General features: G+C 44.7%; 1 protein-coding gene across 7 annotated transcripts in view; it reads left to right on the plus strand.

Moving 5' to 3' along the window:
* Nucleotides 1–16,442, plus strand: part of gli2a (GLI family zinc finger 2a) — a 119,019-nt gene that overhangs the window by 84,543 nt on the left and 18,034 nt on the right. For all 7 annotated transcript variants that reach the window (XM_061841143.1, XM_061841137.1, XM_061841136.1 and 4 more), the window contains 3 exons: nt 7,726–7,836; nt 12,739–12,879; nt 14,799–14,948. In XM_061841143.1, the coding sequence (XP_061697127.1) occupies nt 7,726–7,836; nt 12,739–12,879; nt 14,799–14,948 (402 nt within the window). The remainder of the gene's footprint in view (nt 1–7,725; nt 7,837–12,738; nt 12,880–14,798; nt 14,949–16,442) is intronic.

Genomic DNA, 16,442 nt, shown 5'->3' on the forward strand with positions numbered 1-16,442 from the left:
AAGCCTATCTCGCGCATCTTCCTCTCTATAACTCACTGTCCTCATGTCGTCCCTCACAACATGCATCAACCTTTTCTTTGGTCTTCCTCTCACTCTTTTGCCTGGCAGCTCCATCCTCAGCACCCTTCTACCAATATAATAACTCTCTCGCCTCTCTACATGTCCAAACCATCAGTCTGCTCTCTCTTAAACTTGTCTCCAAAACATCCAACTTTGGCTGTCCCTCTAATGAGCGCATTTCAAATCCTATCCAACCAGTGCACACCATGTGAAAACCTCAGGATCTTCATTTCTGCTACCTCCAGTTCTGCTTCCTGTTTTTTCTTCAGAGCCACCGTCTCTAATCCGTACATCATCGCTGCCCCCACCACTGTTTTATAAACTTTGCCCTTCATCCCAGCAGATACTCTTCTGTCACATAGAACACCAGACACCTTTCGCCAACTGTTCCATCCCGCTTGGACCCGTTTCTTCACTTCCTTACCACACTCACCATTGCTCTGTATTGTTGACCCCAAGTATTTCATCCACCCTCGCTATCTTTCCTCCTCAGAGCTTCACTCTTCCTCCTCCACCCCTCTCATTCACGCACATATATTCTGTTTTACTTCAGCTCATCTTCATTCCTCTCCTTTCCAGTGCGTACCTCCGTCTATCAAATTGTTCCTCTGCCTGCTCCCTGCTTTCACTGCAGATCACAATATTATCTCCGAACATCATGGTCCAAGGGGATTCCAGTCTAACCTTATCTGTCAGCCTATCATTACTACCGCGAACAGGAAGGGGCTCAGCACGGAACCTTGATGCAGTCCCACCTCTACCTTATAAATTCACACACCTACGGCACATCCCACCGCTATTCTGCTGTCCTCATACATGTCCTGTACTATTCTAACATATTTCTCCGCCACACCAGACTCGCGCATCCAATGCTACAGTTACTCTCTTGGTACTCTGTCATAGGCTTTCTCTAGGTCTACAAAGATACAATATAGCTCATTTTGACCTTTTCTGTACTTTTCCACGAGCATCCTCAAGGCAAATAATGCATCTGTGGTACTCTTTCTAGGCATGAAACCAGACTGTTGCTCGCAGATATTTACTTCTGTTGTCAGTCTAGGTTCCACTATTCTTTCCCATAACTTTATTGTGTGGCTCATCTTCTTTATTCCTCTGTAGTTTCCACAGTTATGAACATCACCTTTGTTCTTAAAAATGGGGTCTAACACACTTTTCCTCCATTCTTCTGGCATCTTCTCTCCCGGTAGTATTCTATTGAATAAGTTGGTCAAAAACTCCACAGCCACCTCACTGGTATGTCATCTTGTCCAACTGTCTTTCTATTTTTCATTCTGTTCAGTGCCTTTTTAACTTCTCCCTTACTAATCATTGCCACTTCCCAGTCATTCACGCTCACCTTTTCTACTCTACCTTTTCTCCCATTTTCTTCATTCATTAACTTCTCAAAGTACTCTTTCGATCTACTTAGCACACTACTTGCATCAGTCAACATATTTCCATCGCTACCCTTAATCACCTTTATTTACTGCACATCCTTCCCTTCTCTATCCCTCTGTCTGGCCAACCTGTAGAGATCCTGTTCTCCTTCTTTCATATCCAACCTGCAGTACATGTCGTCATATGCCTCTTGTTTAGCCTTCGCCACCTCTACCTTTGTCCTACGGTACATCTTAATGTATTCCTTACACCCCTCCTCATTCCTCTCCATCTCCCACTTCTTCTTTGCTAATCTCTTTCCTTGGATGACTTTGTGTATTTTGGGATTCCAAAGTCTTGATTTTGTTCATAACTTTTATGGACAGGCGTAGAGGGTGTCCGGTTTGGTGGCCTCAGCATTGCATCTCTGCTCTTTGCAGATGATGTGGTTCTGTTGGCTTCATCAAGACGGGGTCTCCATCTCTCACTGGAGTGATTCGCAGCCGAGTGTGAAGCGGCTGGGATGAGAATCAGCACCTTCAAATCCGAAACTATGGTCCTCAGTTGAAAAAGGGTGGTGTGCCCTCTCCGGGTCGGGGATGAGAGCCCTGCCCCAAGTGGAGGAGTTCAAGTATCTTGGGGTCTTGTTCACGAGTGAGGGAAGAATGGAGCAGGAGATTGACAGACGGATCGGTGCAGCGTCTGCGGTGATGCGTACTTTGTATCGGTCCGTTGTGGTAAAGAGGGAGCTAAGTCAAAAGGCAAAGCTCTCAATTTACCAGTCAATCTATGTTCCTACCCTCACCTATGGGCATGAACTGTGGGTCGTGACCGAAAGAACAAAATCCCAGATCCAAGCAGCCGAAATGAGTTTCCTCCGCAGGGTGTCCGGGTTCTCCCTTAAAGATAGGGTGAGAAGCTGGGTCATCCGGGAGGAGCTCAGTCTCGAGCTGCTACTCCTCCGCATTGAGAGGAGCTAGATGAGGTGGCTGGAGCATCTGATTCAGATGCCTCCTGGACGCCTCCCTGGTGAGGTGTTCTAGGCATGTCTCAACGGAAAGAGACACTGAGGACTTCGTCTCTGGGCTGGCTTGGGAACTCCTCGGGATCCCTCCGGAAAAGCTGGAAGAAGTGGCTGGGGAAAGGGAAGTCTGGGTATCCCTGCTAAAGCTACTTCCCCCGCGACCCGACCCGGAATAGCGGTAGATAATGGATGCATGGATGGATAAAAAATCTTCCAAAGTGCGATTGACATGAACATTTCACCTGATGTTGGAAACAACCCTAACAATGTATACATAAAAGAAAGCCGGACAAATAAGAAAATTAAGTTGCATGTAATAATGTCAAATGATATCGTGAAAAAGTACTAACAAATGAAGAAAAGGAGGCGGAAAAGGCATGTAAGGCCAAGACAACACCTAAAATCTTTCAATAATCAAACAGCAATCCATTCTCTTGTCAGTGCAAATGAATATCAGCTGGTTCAGTCCTAATTAATGGCCTGCAAAAAGGTTTCATTGCCAAGGTGTGAGGTAAGACGCATCTCATGATGGCTAAAGGCCTCTTTATACTCACACATGGAGAATGCCAAAGAGATCATCTCTGGTGATTGGTCCATTTAGTGAGAAAAATGGTCGTTTTAAACACGTATTTCAGCCGCTGTATGAGGTTTGTTCCAAAAATTCCACAACTACTGTCACAAAAAGAAAGACAGCAAATACTGTCCAGCTGGAACCCAAAATCACCTTTTTCATGTATCAGTGAGCTAAATTTAGATAAATAACATTTTTCAAATATTTTAAAGGGGTTTTTTCAGATTAATTTACAATAATTTTCTTCTGCGCGTATTGTTAGCCCACAAAAACAGTACAAAACAATTTTCTACTGTTACTGGTATTATTAAGCTGCAAAAAATGCTTACATTTCAATTTAAAATTATGATGGAAAATCTGATTTAACAGACAACCCCTTTGGCCATGAGTCTGCTGAATTAAGGTTCCACTGTATTTCGAACCAAAACTACACATTTTCAAGCTCTGAGATGTTCTTCCTGGCCAGGAACTATCAGATGATCAGGGCGTTGTGAGCACGTGTGTTGTCATGGTGAACCATCCACATATAATCCTGCCACAACTCTTGCCTTTTCTTGCACACTGAACAAGGCAAACACCTCAGGTTCTCTTTGGTTGTAGCGTGGGTTTGAAATATATGAAGAGTTCAGACGCAAAAGCAGATATATCCATGTTTCTGTTGATTCTTTGATTTATACATTATATAAACTCTTCATATCTTTTGTGACACCAGTTTTGCAACTTTTCCGAAACACCCTGTATCATTCAAGATCGGACCGACCCTGCTTAGCTTGTGAGATTGGACGAGTTCGGGCATTCCCAGGGTAGTTTTTGGGCATCATCATACTTCAGCTCAAGAGTTAGTTGACATGATGATTAGGAGAAAGGTTGATATATTGTGCATCCAAGAGAGCAAGTGGAAAGGGAGTAAGGCTCGAAGTTTAGGAGCAGGGTTTACATTATTTTGTCATGGAATAGATGGGACGAGAAATGGAGTAGGGGTTATTTTAAAGGAAGAGCTGGCTAAGAATGTCTTGGAGGTGAATAGAGTATCAGATCAAGTGATGTTGATGAAACTTGAAATTGAGGGTGTTTTGTATAATGTGGTTAGCGGCTATGCCCCACAGGTAGGATGTGACCGCGAGTTGAAAGAGAAATTCTGGAAGGAACTAGATGAAGTAGTTCTGAGCATCCCAGAGAGAGAGAGAGAGTTGTGATTGGTGCAGATTGTAATGGACATATTGGTAAAGGAAACAGGGACGATGAAGAAGTGATGGGTAAGTACGGCATCCAGGAAAGGAACTTTGAAGGGCAGATGGTGGTGGACTTTGCAAAAAGGATGGAGATGGCTGTAGTGAACACTTATTTCCAGAAGAGGGAGGAACATATAGTGCCCTACAAGAGCGACCTACAAGAGCGGAGGTAGTAGCACGCAGGTGGATTATATTTTGTGCAGACGGTGTAATCTGAAGGAGGTTACTGATTGTAAGGTAGTGGTGGGGGAGAGTGTGGTTCGACAGCATAGGATGATGTTGTTTAGAATGACTCTGGTAGCAGGTAGGAAGATTAAGAAGACAAAGGTAGAACAGAGGATCAGGTGGTGGAAGTTGAGAAATGAAGAATGTTGGATTGCCTTTCGAAAAGAGGTGAGACAGACTCTAGTTCAGGGGTGCTCAGTGCATCGATGGCGGAGTCCAACTCTCACTAGAAACGAGTCCGGTTTATTGCCGACAATGAGGACCAAACTGTGACAGTGGTTGTACAGGGACCGAACAGCTCGTATCAGGGGGTTCGGTACCCTATTCTCCCTAAGAACCCCCCATAGGACTCCCCGGTGGACACAGTCGAATGCTTTCTCCATGTCCACAAAACACATGTAGACTGGTTGGGCTAACTCCCATGCACTCCCTCGAGGATCCTGCTGAGGGTGTAGAGCTAGTCCACTGTTCCATGGCCAGGACGAAAACCACATTGCAACCAGAGATAGAAGAGCCTGCCTCAGAGCACCCAGACTCAGCTTCCTCATGGGAAGGCATGTTGGTGGAATTGAGGAGGTCTTCGAAGTATTCTCCCCACCGACTCACAACATCCCGAATTGAGGTCAGCAGCGCCCCGTCCCCACCATACACAGTGTTGACGGTGTACTGCTTCCCCCTCCTGAGATGCCGGACGGTGGACCAGAATTTCCTCGAAGCCGTCCTGAAGTCGTTCTCCATGGCCTCACCGAACTTCCTCCTCCCACGCCCTGGTTTTTGCCTCAGTGACCACCGAAGCTGCATTCCGCTCGGCCAGCCGATACCTTTCAGCTGCCTTGGGAGTCCCACAGGCCAGAAATCCCCGATAGGACTCCTTCTTCAGCTTGACGGCATCCCTCACTGTTGATGTCCACCAACATGTTGGTGGGTTGCCGCCACGACAGGCACCGACCACCTTACGGCCACACCTCCGGTCGGCCGCCTCAGCAATGGAGGCGCGGAACATTGTCCATTCAGATTCAATGTCCCCTCCCTCCTCTGGGACGTGAATAAAGTTCTTTCAGAGGTGGGAGTTGAAATACCAACTCCAAAGTGGAACAGAGTCCAAACCCTCTCAAGAGGAGTTGTGCCAGAACCCAAGTTGTGCGTAGAGGCGAGTCCGACTATATCTAGTCGGAACTTCTCGACCTCATGCACAAACTTCCGCTCCTTCCCTGCCAAAGAGGTGACATTCCATGTCCCTAGAGCTAGTTTCTGTTGCTGAGGATCGGATCACCAAGGTCCCTGCCTTTGGCCGCCGCCCAGCCCACATTGCACCTGACCCCTATGGCCCCTCTCACAGGTGGTGAGCCCATGGGAAGGGAGACCCATGTTACCCTTTTGGGCTGAGCCCGGCCGGGCCCCATGGGATTATTTGCCTTGAGAATGGTCGTGGAAAAGTACAGAGAAGGTCAAAATGAGCTACATTGTGTCTTTGTAGACCTAGAGAAAGCCCATGACAGAGTACCAAGAGAGGAACTGTGGTACTGCTTGCGCAAGTCTGGTGTGGCGGAGAAATAGCTTATAATAGTACAGGACATATATAAGGGCAATAGAACAGCCGTGAGATGTGCTGTAGGTGTGTCAGATGAATTTAAGGTGGAGGTGGGACTGCATCAGGGATCCAGGCTGAGCCCCTTCCTGTTTGCGGTGGTAATGGATAGGCTGACAGATGAGGTTAGACTGGAATCCCCTTGGACCATGATGTTCGCAGATGATATTGTGATATGCAGTGAAAGCAGGGAGCAGGTGGAAGAACACTTCGAAAGATGGAGACATGCAACGGAAAGGAGAGGAATGAAGATTAGCCGAAGTAAAACAGAATATATGTGCATTAATTTGAGGGGCGGAGGAGGAAGAGTGAAGCTCTAGGGAGAAGAGATAGCGGGGGTGGACGACTTTAAATACTTGGGCTCAACAATACAGAGCAATGGAGAGTGTGGTCAGGAAGTGAAGAAACGGGTCCAAGCAGGGTGAAGGTGTCTGGTGTTCTATGTGACAGAAGAGTCTCTGCAAGGATGAAGGGCAAAGTTTATAAAACAGTGGTGGGGGCATCCATGATGTACGGATTAGAGACGGTGGCTCTGAAGAAAAAACGGGAAGCAGAGCTTGAGGTAGCAGAAATGAAGATCCTGAGGTTTTCACTTGGTGTGCACTGGTTGGATAGGATTAGAAATGAGTTCATTAGAAGGACAGCCAAAGTTGGATGTTTTGGAGACAAGGTTAGAGAGAGCTGACTTAGATGGTTTGGACATGTACAGAGGCAAGAGAGTGAGTATATTGGTAGAAGGGTGCTGAGGATGGAGCTGTCAGGTTGCCATCAACCATGTTTTGAGGGAGGATATGAGGACAGTGAGTGTTCGAGAGGAAGATGCACAAGATAGGCTTAGATGGAAAAAGAGGACACACTGTGGCGACCCCCAATGGGACAAGCCGAAAGGAAAAGAAGAATAAGCTCATGTAATGATTAAACAACTGATTCACATTCACATCCACAAATAAGAAAATTTTAGTCCCACGGGTTCAAAACTATCCAGGAGCCGTTGCTTTAAAAAGAATTTCATAAGACACCAAGCTTATCAGCAAAACAAAAATGTAAAAAGAGGCAAAGCAAGCACAGCAAAGAAAAAAACATCTTGACTTTATGAAAAGTGAGAAAAATAACATCACTCGGGTGACTCCTTCTATAAACCTCCTACTTAGTGAATCATTTTGTCTTACACATAAAATGTGTTGCTGTCTCAAACAAATTTTCAACAATGGGAGATTCTGTCTTCTTGCAAATGCCAAAAGTACACGTGAACATAGAAATCTGTACCGATGCCAGCAGCAGTTGCTGGGTGAGAGCCAAGGGCCACCTCCTTCATAGACACATTTTTTGGCTGGTTTAAACGATATAATGAGTTTCCCTTATTTCCTCAGCACCTAAAGCACCCATGTGTTTCTTTGTATTTTTGTCAAGTTCAGAATCTGTTAGCAGATCAAAGCCACCTCAATGTTCAAATAAACATCCCTTAGCCCTCTAACAAGTGTAATAACTCCTTCCCTGTCATATTTCCCTGTGGCTTGGGTGCTCATAACCCAGTCTAAATTGTTTAGTCTCCACAGCTGGTCGTGGTCTGACTTATGGAATCCTTTTCACATAAATTGGAAATAATATCTGTGACTAAGTGACAGTGTCTGTCATATCTGTCTTTCAGAATCCTAGTGGAGATCCAGCAGTGAGCAGCACAGTCAACCAATTAAATTCCAAGAGAACAAAGGTTAAGATGGAAGTCGAAGGACCTCTGCCCATGTCACCAACCTCTCTGGTAAGGACATCCAACTTACCTTGTGAACCTTTCTTGAACAATAACAACACACAAACCATTGTACCTGTATATTGTAATTTAATTGAATTGGTATAATTTTAGATTAAGTTAACAAGTAACATGGTTCCAAGACAGTCTGTAGGCTTCAAATATTTACCGTTGTTCCCTGATTAGGTATGGGTATTGAAATATATTTTAGAACCAGTTCCCATTAATTCTATTCCTAAACATTGTTTGTTAGTTTACCTGCTGACTCCAGTGGCTGACTCTTTTCATAGAAAAAAGAAAAAAAAAACACATAAATTTGCTTGGCCAGTAGTGAGGCCCCTTGTGTGCCGAATTCTCACGTGCAATGCAGTGGAGGGGAAAGCAAGTAGCGACAAGAGGAGATAGGGAAATGAAGAAAAAACAGCGTCCACTCACGAAGCCACTTAAAGCAATTGTCTTTCGCCTGTGATTGGGCTCATATTATGGTGGGAATGAGGGAAAGGTTCGGAAGGAAAAAAGTTCTTCAACCGCTGGCAGAAATTTGGAATCAATGCTCCTGATGGATGATCATTTAAATGCTTAATTTTTTCAGGAGGGAGCTACATTAATTCTATGCGGGGACTTTGGTGACCCAATCCCTGGCTACAGGAACTAGATCTAGGGACATGGAATGTCACCTCTTTGGCAGGGAAGGAGCCAGACTTGGTGCGTGAGAATTTCCGACTAGATATAGTCGGACTCGCCTCTATGCACCACTTGGGCTCCTTCACCATTCCTCTTGAGATGAATTGGACTCTTTTCCAGTCTGGAGTTGCCCACAGTGAGAGACGCCGAGCAGGTGTGGGTGTACTTATTGCTCCCCAGCTCGGGGTCTGTATATTGAGGTTTACCCGGTGGATGAGAAGGTAGCCTCCCTCTGCCTTCTGGTAGGCGGACGGGCACCAACTGTTGTTTGTGCCTATGCAGCAAACACCAGTTCAGGGTACCCACTCTTTTTGGTGTCCTTAGAGGGAGTGCTAGAGAGCGCCCACTCTGGGGACCCCATCATTCTGCTGGTGGACTTCAATGCTCACGTGGGCAATGACAGTGAAACCTGGAAGGCCATGATTGGGAAGAACGGCCCCCCGGATCAGAACTCGAGTGGTGTTCTGTTACTGTTCTGTGCTCATCACGTATTGTCCATAACGAACACCATGTTCAGCCATAAGACTGTCCACAAGTGCACCTGGCACCAGAAGACCAAGGTCGGAGTTCGATGATCGACTTTGTGGTCGTGTCATCGGACTTCTGACCACATGTCTTGGACACTCGGGTGAAGAGAGGGACGGAGCTGTCAACTGATCACCACATGGTGGTTAGTTGGCTCCGATGGTTGGGGAAGATGCCGGTCTGACATGGCAGGCCCAAACATATTCTGGGATCTGCTGGGAATGGCTTGCAGATCCCCCTGTCAGAAGGCATTTCAATTCCCATCTCCGTAAGAACTTTGCTCACGCTCCTGGGGTGGCGCTGGACATTGAGTTCGAATGGATGATGTTCCGTGCCTCCATTGCTGAGGCGGCCAACCGGAGCTGTTGCTGTAAGGTGGTCGCTGCTTGTCGCAGCAGAAATCCCGAATACGTTGGTGGACCCTAACAGTGAGGGATGGGATCAAGCTGAATAAGGAGTCCTATCGGGCATTTTTGGCCTGTGGGACTCCTGAGGCAGCTGACAGGTACCAGCTAGCCACTGAGGAATAAACCCTGGTGTGGGAGGAGTTTGGTGAGGTCATGGAGAAGGACTTCAAGACAGCTTCGAGGAAATTCTGGTACAACGTCCGCCATCTTAGGAGGGGGAAGCAGTGGACTGTCAACACTATGTATAGTGGGGATGGGGCACGGACGACCTCAACTCCAGATGTTGTTAGTCGGTGGGGAGAAAATTCCCCCTCAATTCCACCAACATGCCTTCCAATGAGGAAGGTAAGTCTGGGTGCTCTGAGGTGGGCTCTTCTGTCTCTGGGGTTGAGGTCACCGAGATGGTTAAAAAGCTCCTTTGTGGGAGGGCCCCGGGAGGATAAGATTCACCCGGAGTTCCTACATTTTCCGGATGTTGTGTGGCTGTCTTGGTTGATACGCAATCTCGCGTGGACATCGGGGCCTCTGGATTGGCAGGCTGGGGTGGTAGTTCCCCTTTCTAAGAAAGGGGAACCGGAGGGTGTGTTGCAAATACTGTATAAGGGATCACACTCCTCAACGTCCCTCGTAAGGTCTATTCAGGGGTGCCGGAGAGTAGGGTCCGTCGGGAAGTAGAATCTCAGATCCAGGAGAAGCAATGTAGTTTTGGTCCTGGCCATGGAACAGTGGACCAGCTCTTCGGCAGGATCATCAAGGGTGCATGGGAGTTTGCCCAACCAGTATACATGTGTTTTGTGGACCTTGAGAAGGCATTCGACCATGTCCCTCAGGGAGTCTTATGGGGGTTTCTTTGGGAGTATGAGGTACCGAACCTCCTGATACGGGCTGTTCGGTCCCTGTACAACCGCTGTCAGAGTTTTGTCCGCATTGTCGGCAATAAGTCGAACTCGTTTCCGGTGAGAGTTGGACTCCCCCAAGGCTGCCCTTTGTCACTGAATTTGTTCATAACTTTTATGAACAGAATCTCTAGGCACAGCCGAAGCATAGAGGGTGTTCTCAGCCTCGCATCTCTGCTCTTTTCAAATGATGTGGTTCTGTTGGCTTCACCAAGCCATGATCTCCAATGCTCACACCCGAATGTTAAGCAGGTGCTGTTGGACTCCCCCAAGGCTGCCCTTCGTCACTGAATTTGTTCATAACTTTTATGAACAGAATCTCTAGGCACAGCCGAAATGTAGAGGGTGTTCTCAGCCTCGCATCTCTGCTCTTTGCAGATGATGTGGTTCTGTTGGCTTCACCAAGCCATGATCTCCAACGCTCACACCCGAATGTTAAGGAGGTGGGATGAGAATCACCACCTCCATATCTGAGACCATGTCCCTCAGTTGGAAAACGGTGGTGTGCCCTCTCCAGGTCCGGGATGAGATCCTGCCACAAGTGGAGGAGTTCAAGTATCTTGGGGTGTTCTTAAGGCGAAGCTCTTAAATAACCAATCGATCTATGTTCCTACCCTCACCGATGGGCACGACCTGTGGGTCGTGACCGAAAGAAAAAGATTCTGGATACAAGTGCACGAAATTAGTTTTCTCTGCAGGGTTTTCGGGCTCTCCCTGGAGATTGGGTGAGAAGCTCAGTCGTCCAGGAGGGGCTCAGTGTCGAGCCACTGCTCCTCCGCATTGAGAGGAAGCAGATTAGATCCGTCAACCATCTGATCCGTGGTGAGTTGTTCCTAGCATGTCCCACCGGAAAGAGACCCCGGGGATGACCCAGGACACGCTGGAGAGACTGTCTCTCGGCTGACTTGGGAAACCTCGGGTTACCTCTGGAAGAACTGGAAGAAGTGCCTGAGGAAAGGGATGTCTGGGTATCCTTGCTGAAGCTACTTCCCCGCTAGAAAATGGATGGATGGATCAGTCAGTTTTGAGCAAGTATGACAAAAAATATGAAATAACTCAAATTTGACGAAAAAAGTATTGTAATCTTTATATTTTCTGTTTTAAAACAGACATCTCCATCAGATTGAATCTTCAATTATCCATTTATTAATGTACCTTGCCAGTTATCCTTATGCTGGACCATATCCCAGCTGACTCAGGCCGAGAGGCGTGATACACCCTAATTTAGTTTCCATGTTCTCGCAGGGAACATACAAACAACCATTCACACTCACACGGGTGCTTCGTACTAACAAAGCTGCCCTGACTCTCACCTCTCATGGATGTTTTTAAAAAAAAATCGCCCCATTCTCAGTTGGTGGGAGTTTACAAAAAGTTGGTTACTATAATCGTGCGGATAGTATTTTTCAAAACAAGGTCAAATCTTTTTGAGCCGACTATTTCTTTTTTGTCTGAATTAGTTTTGGATCAAGGTGAATGCAAAAAGTGCTGTCAATATTTTCAAATGATTGGTCACCAGAGTCTCACATACTGGGAAATTTATCTAGTGAAATAATCTATAACTGGTGGATGATGGAAATTGATACCCTTCCAGGAATTATTCAAGTTACAAGATCTCTTTTGGCTTTTTTGTCTCATAGTTACAAGTTATTACATTGATTGGATTTAAAAAAAACTTTTTTTTTCCTGGACCAATAACAGTAGAACTGGACAATTTCCTCAGGCACAATCATATCTTGTTAGATGCACAAATCTGCATTGTGCGTGTTAGTCTCTTGACATACCGGTAAGTTGAGAAGTTAGTCATGTTCTTTTCTTTTTTTCCCCCCTAATAATTCATGATAGATTGTGAGTGCATACTAGATTTGCTGTATCTTCAGTCGAAAGCTGAAGATATTTGTGTTATTGTACTTCCTTACCCAATACGAATAAACGAGAATTCAATCAATAAGGAATTGGATCTATAAGCAGTATTGATAGTCGAATCAGAAGCACAAAATTCCCATTTCTTATTTATAGTTACTAATGGGGGCATGAAAGAAAAGCTAAGAACTCATTAAGACAATTGAGAATATTTTGACAGTGTTGCAGGTAAATTGGGGGTTGAACCCATATATTATATTGAGGAACTCATTCAAGACGGCCCCAAACTATACTCAAAAAAAACATTTCTCTTGACCATAATCAACGGTAAAACAACAAATTAACAGCAAAAGCCTAAAATAGCGGATTAATCTATTATTCTGGATATACTGCCGTGTGCTATAGATTATGGAAATTACAAGTTAGCCTTGAACTGTATGGAAAGATATTTGTCACAAATTGAGAACAAGACAACCCTTTCAAACAATGTGTATTTTTGGAATTTCACTAAATGACAAAATTCTGTCTCTTTTCTTTAGGACCATAGTGGAGGGATTCTGGACCTGAGTGAGGATCTTGATAAAGATGAGTGCAAACAGGAACCTGAGACCATATATGAGACCAACTGCCACTGGGAGTTTTGTACCAAGGAGTATGATACCCAAGACCAGCTTGTACATGTGAGTTTGGCTAGTCTTATAAAAGGATGAATACTTTTTTTTTTTTTTTTGCATGTTTATCTAGACCACATCAATTTGTTTGGTGCCTACGTTAAAGTTGCCCCTAACCTTTCTGCCACTAGAGTCGTGTTAATTGAAGCTAATCAGAAATCAGTCCAGCCACTGACCCTTAACTGTTTAGTTGACACACGCAACATTATTGAGGGTTCCTGCTCTCACCAAATGCGGGCCAGGCTTTGCACCTGTGCGCACCTGACCCTCTGACCGGTAACCCTGAACCTCTCTCTCTCAGCAACACTCACAACTCCTGAAGGCCAGAGGGCCACTCATAAATCTATCATAATGCCAGTAGCTCTTGGTTTTGGAAAACATGTGCTGCTCAATTTCTAGACTGACATTTCAACACTCTTTCCACTTCTTGACCGTCAGTGAGCTCTGATCTTTAGTTCGGAGGGATACGTCTTGTTCACAAAATGAGATGCAGGAGGAAAGGGTCTGTTTGTGGTAGTTTCCTCAAGAAAAAACTTTGGCCCAACTCTCGATCCTATGAATAAAGTAGTGTTTGAGTGTCTACTTAGTAAAAGGATGCGTCGGCAACTAGTTCCAAAATTTTTAATAAGATCTTGATGCCTCTCAAACTTACAAGATTTTGGGTGTAACTATTACTTGTAACTATTACGTGCAGTGCTATACACACCCGCCTGACTCTAGAGCAGGCAGCGTGGGATCGATTGCTGCTGAATGATGGTGTAGATATCTGTCCTGTGACTGCCTGGTGACCAATTCAGGGTGTAGGCTGCCTTTCGCCTGAAGCTAGCTGGGATAGGCTCCAGCTCTCCTGTGATCCTTGTGAGGATAAGTGGCTTGGATAATTGGATGGATGGATATTATTTACCCCAACAAAAATTATTGACGGCAACTACTAAAGCACTTGAGGGTTTCATGTGAACCTGTAAGCGTTGGCTCTGCTTAACCAAAATAATACTGTTTTAAGAGCCCCCAAATAAAGAGGCCATTGTGGTATGTAATCTGAAGATAGATGTTTTTGCTGAGTAACAAACTTGTTTCCATTCCTCTTCCTACACCCAAAATAGATTGCAGCAGAAACATGCACTCCAAAGCATATTTAGCTGGTAAAAAACAAAGCAAAACCAAAAAAACAGTGACAATTGGAGCATTGTGAGCTAGGGTGTCTCCTCAGGAAATGAAGTGATTCCTATCAATGCGCAGATATTTGGGTTGTGAGGTTTAAATGTTTCTTTGTCTGCAATGATCCGCTTATCCTCATGAGGTACGTGGGAGTGCTGGAGCCTATCTCAGCTATCTCTAGACAGGAGGCGGGGTACATCCTGAACTGGTTGCCAGTCAATTGCAGGGCACAGAGAAACAAACAACCATTCACACACACAATCACACTTAAGTTTCATGCCTGTTTTTGGGATTTGGGAGGAAACCTGAGTGCCAAGAATAAAAGCCATACCGGCATGCGGAGAACATGTAAATTCCACACAAGCCCAGTCCTTAGAACTATGACGCAGTACAAGTTATTTTAAGTCAATAAACCCCATCTTTATGTAAGAGCTGTAATTAGATAAATTTGAGATACACTGGAGGGAGATAGAAGCTGGCAATAAATCCTCGATGGAGGAAACCCGCATTTCTTTGCAAACATACAAGAGTGTAGACAGCCTGTACAAACAGAGACAGTTTTTACAGTTTTTCTTTTAATCTGCTGATGGCAGAAGCACAATGCCTGCCAGAGATTATTTATGGCAGCATCACTCACAATGTGTGTCATTATCGTGCATGTGCTTTGTAGGAAAAGACAAGAATTTGCTGACTCATTTTTGTCATCAAGCAATGGATCTGTACCCCTGTAGCACACATGTGCCTCATTGTGACTTGAATTGTCCCTTCAGCACATCAACAATGACCACATCCATGGTGAAAAGAAGGAGTTTGTGTGTCGGTGGATGGAGTGTTCGAGGGGGCAAAAGCCCTTCAAGGCCCAGTATATGCTGGTCGTCCATATGAGGAGACACACAGGCGAGAAGCCACATAAATGCACTGTAAGTACTAACCAACGAGTGATATTCTATAGTCTCATAATTGACATCTCTAGCTTGTTGATTTTATTCAACTGAATACAGTATACAGAATGACTCTTTAATCTTAAACCCTTTCACAAAACATCACCCCAAAAAAATCTTTGTCCCTCAGGGATGAGAATTTTCTGCCTTTTTTAGACCAAAATGACCATTCTTCAATTGTATATAAACTATTCATTGAAATACTAAAAACTTTGAATTGATTAAATTCTTGAGGAGAAATATGGATAAAGCACCCTACAGCACATATTTGGTAAGGTAATTTTTATTCATATTGTTCTAAAAACTTGTGCTTCATCTCTACACTATACTAATTCTATGAATAACTGACTGCATATCAAAAAGCAAATGTAATGGTGTATCCATATTAAACAGTGAAAGAGATTGAAAATTCATTCTGAAGTTTGGCAAATGGTAAAACTTTTATATGTAATGTGCTTCTAATAAGTACAATAATTCAAGCACTGAAGAAATGAAACTGATATTTCAATTTCTGCTGTACTGGTACAGGACCAAACAAGGGACATTTTTTCCACAAATCCAGTTAAATTCAGTGTTGAAATTAATGGTTTTGGGGCTAACAAATTGCTAAAATCGCTTAGCTTCCGGGGTCATCACCCCCTGGGTCCCTAACGGGCCGCTGCCCCAGCACCTCACTGAGGGCCTGCCGCACCCAGGCCCCCGGCTACTTTTCAGACTTTTTTCTCATTTGGCATTCTCATCCCTGGTCCTTGCATTTAGGTTGCTAGGAGGTTTGAAGCACTTCATTGACCAGATAGTGGCGCATCTTATTCCGAATAATTTTATGGGCTATTTTGGACATACAGTATTTTAATAGATGACTTAAGAAGACTTATTGATGGTGTGTGTTTCATCATTACGATAAAAATATAAACAGCCAAATTGTAGCCCAGATCCCTATGCATTTTCTCATTAAACTTGACTCAGGATTTGTAAAGAGAATCTTAACATCCAAGAGCCTATGTGTTACGTCCTAAATTATTTATACTACAGTATTTTCACGACTACAAGGTACACTTAAGTCTTAAATTTTCTCAAAAATGGATGGGGCACCTTGTAATGCAGAGTGCCTTATGTGTGAATTGACATCCAAATTTTGTAACTGACTTGGATTACTTCCTATTGACAGGCTACTTATACAGAGAAAAGCGGACAGTGAGGGGACAGCATGCGGATGTTACAGGGGGAAGTGTGGGCGTGGGAGAAAAGGCTAAAAGCATGCCCCCCAGAAAGTACATAATGCCGGTAAATCTTTTTTGCTAAACAACATCACTTTGGCTAAGGACCCCCCAAAATGGCACCAATAAAGAAACACGTTTATGAAGAACAGTATAAACTGCAAGCTACCACTTACGCAAAGAAACATGACAATCAAGCAACCGCTACATAATTCAAGATCAACGAATCCATGGTGCTAGAGTTGAGGTAGCAGGA

The sequence above is a fragment of the Syngnathoides biaculeatus genome, chromosome 14 (assembly GCF_019802595.1).
Source record: "Syngnathoides biaculeatus isolate LvHL_M chromosome 14, ASM1980259v1, whole genome shotgun sequence".
Classification (NCBI taxonomy): Eukaryota; Metazoa; Chordata; class Actinopteri; order Syngnathiformes; family Syngnathidae; genus Syngnathoides; species Syngnathoides biaculeatus.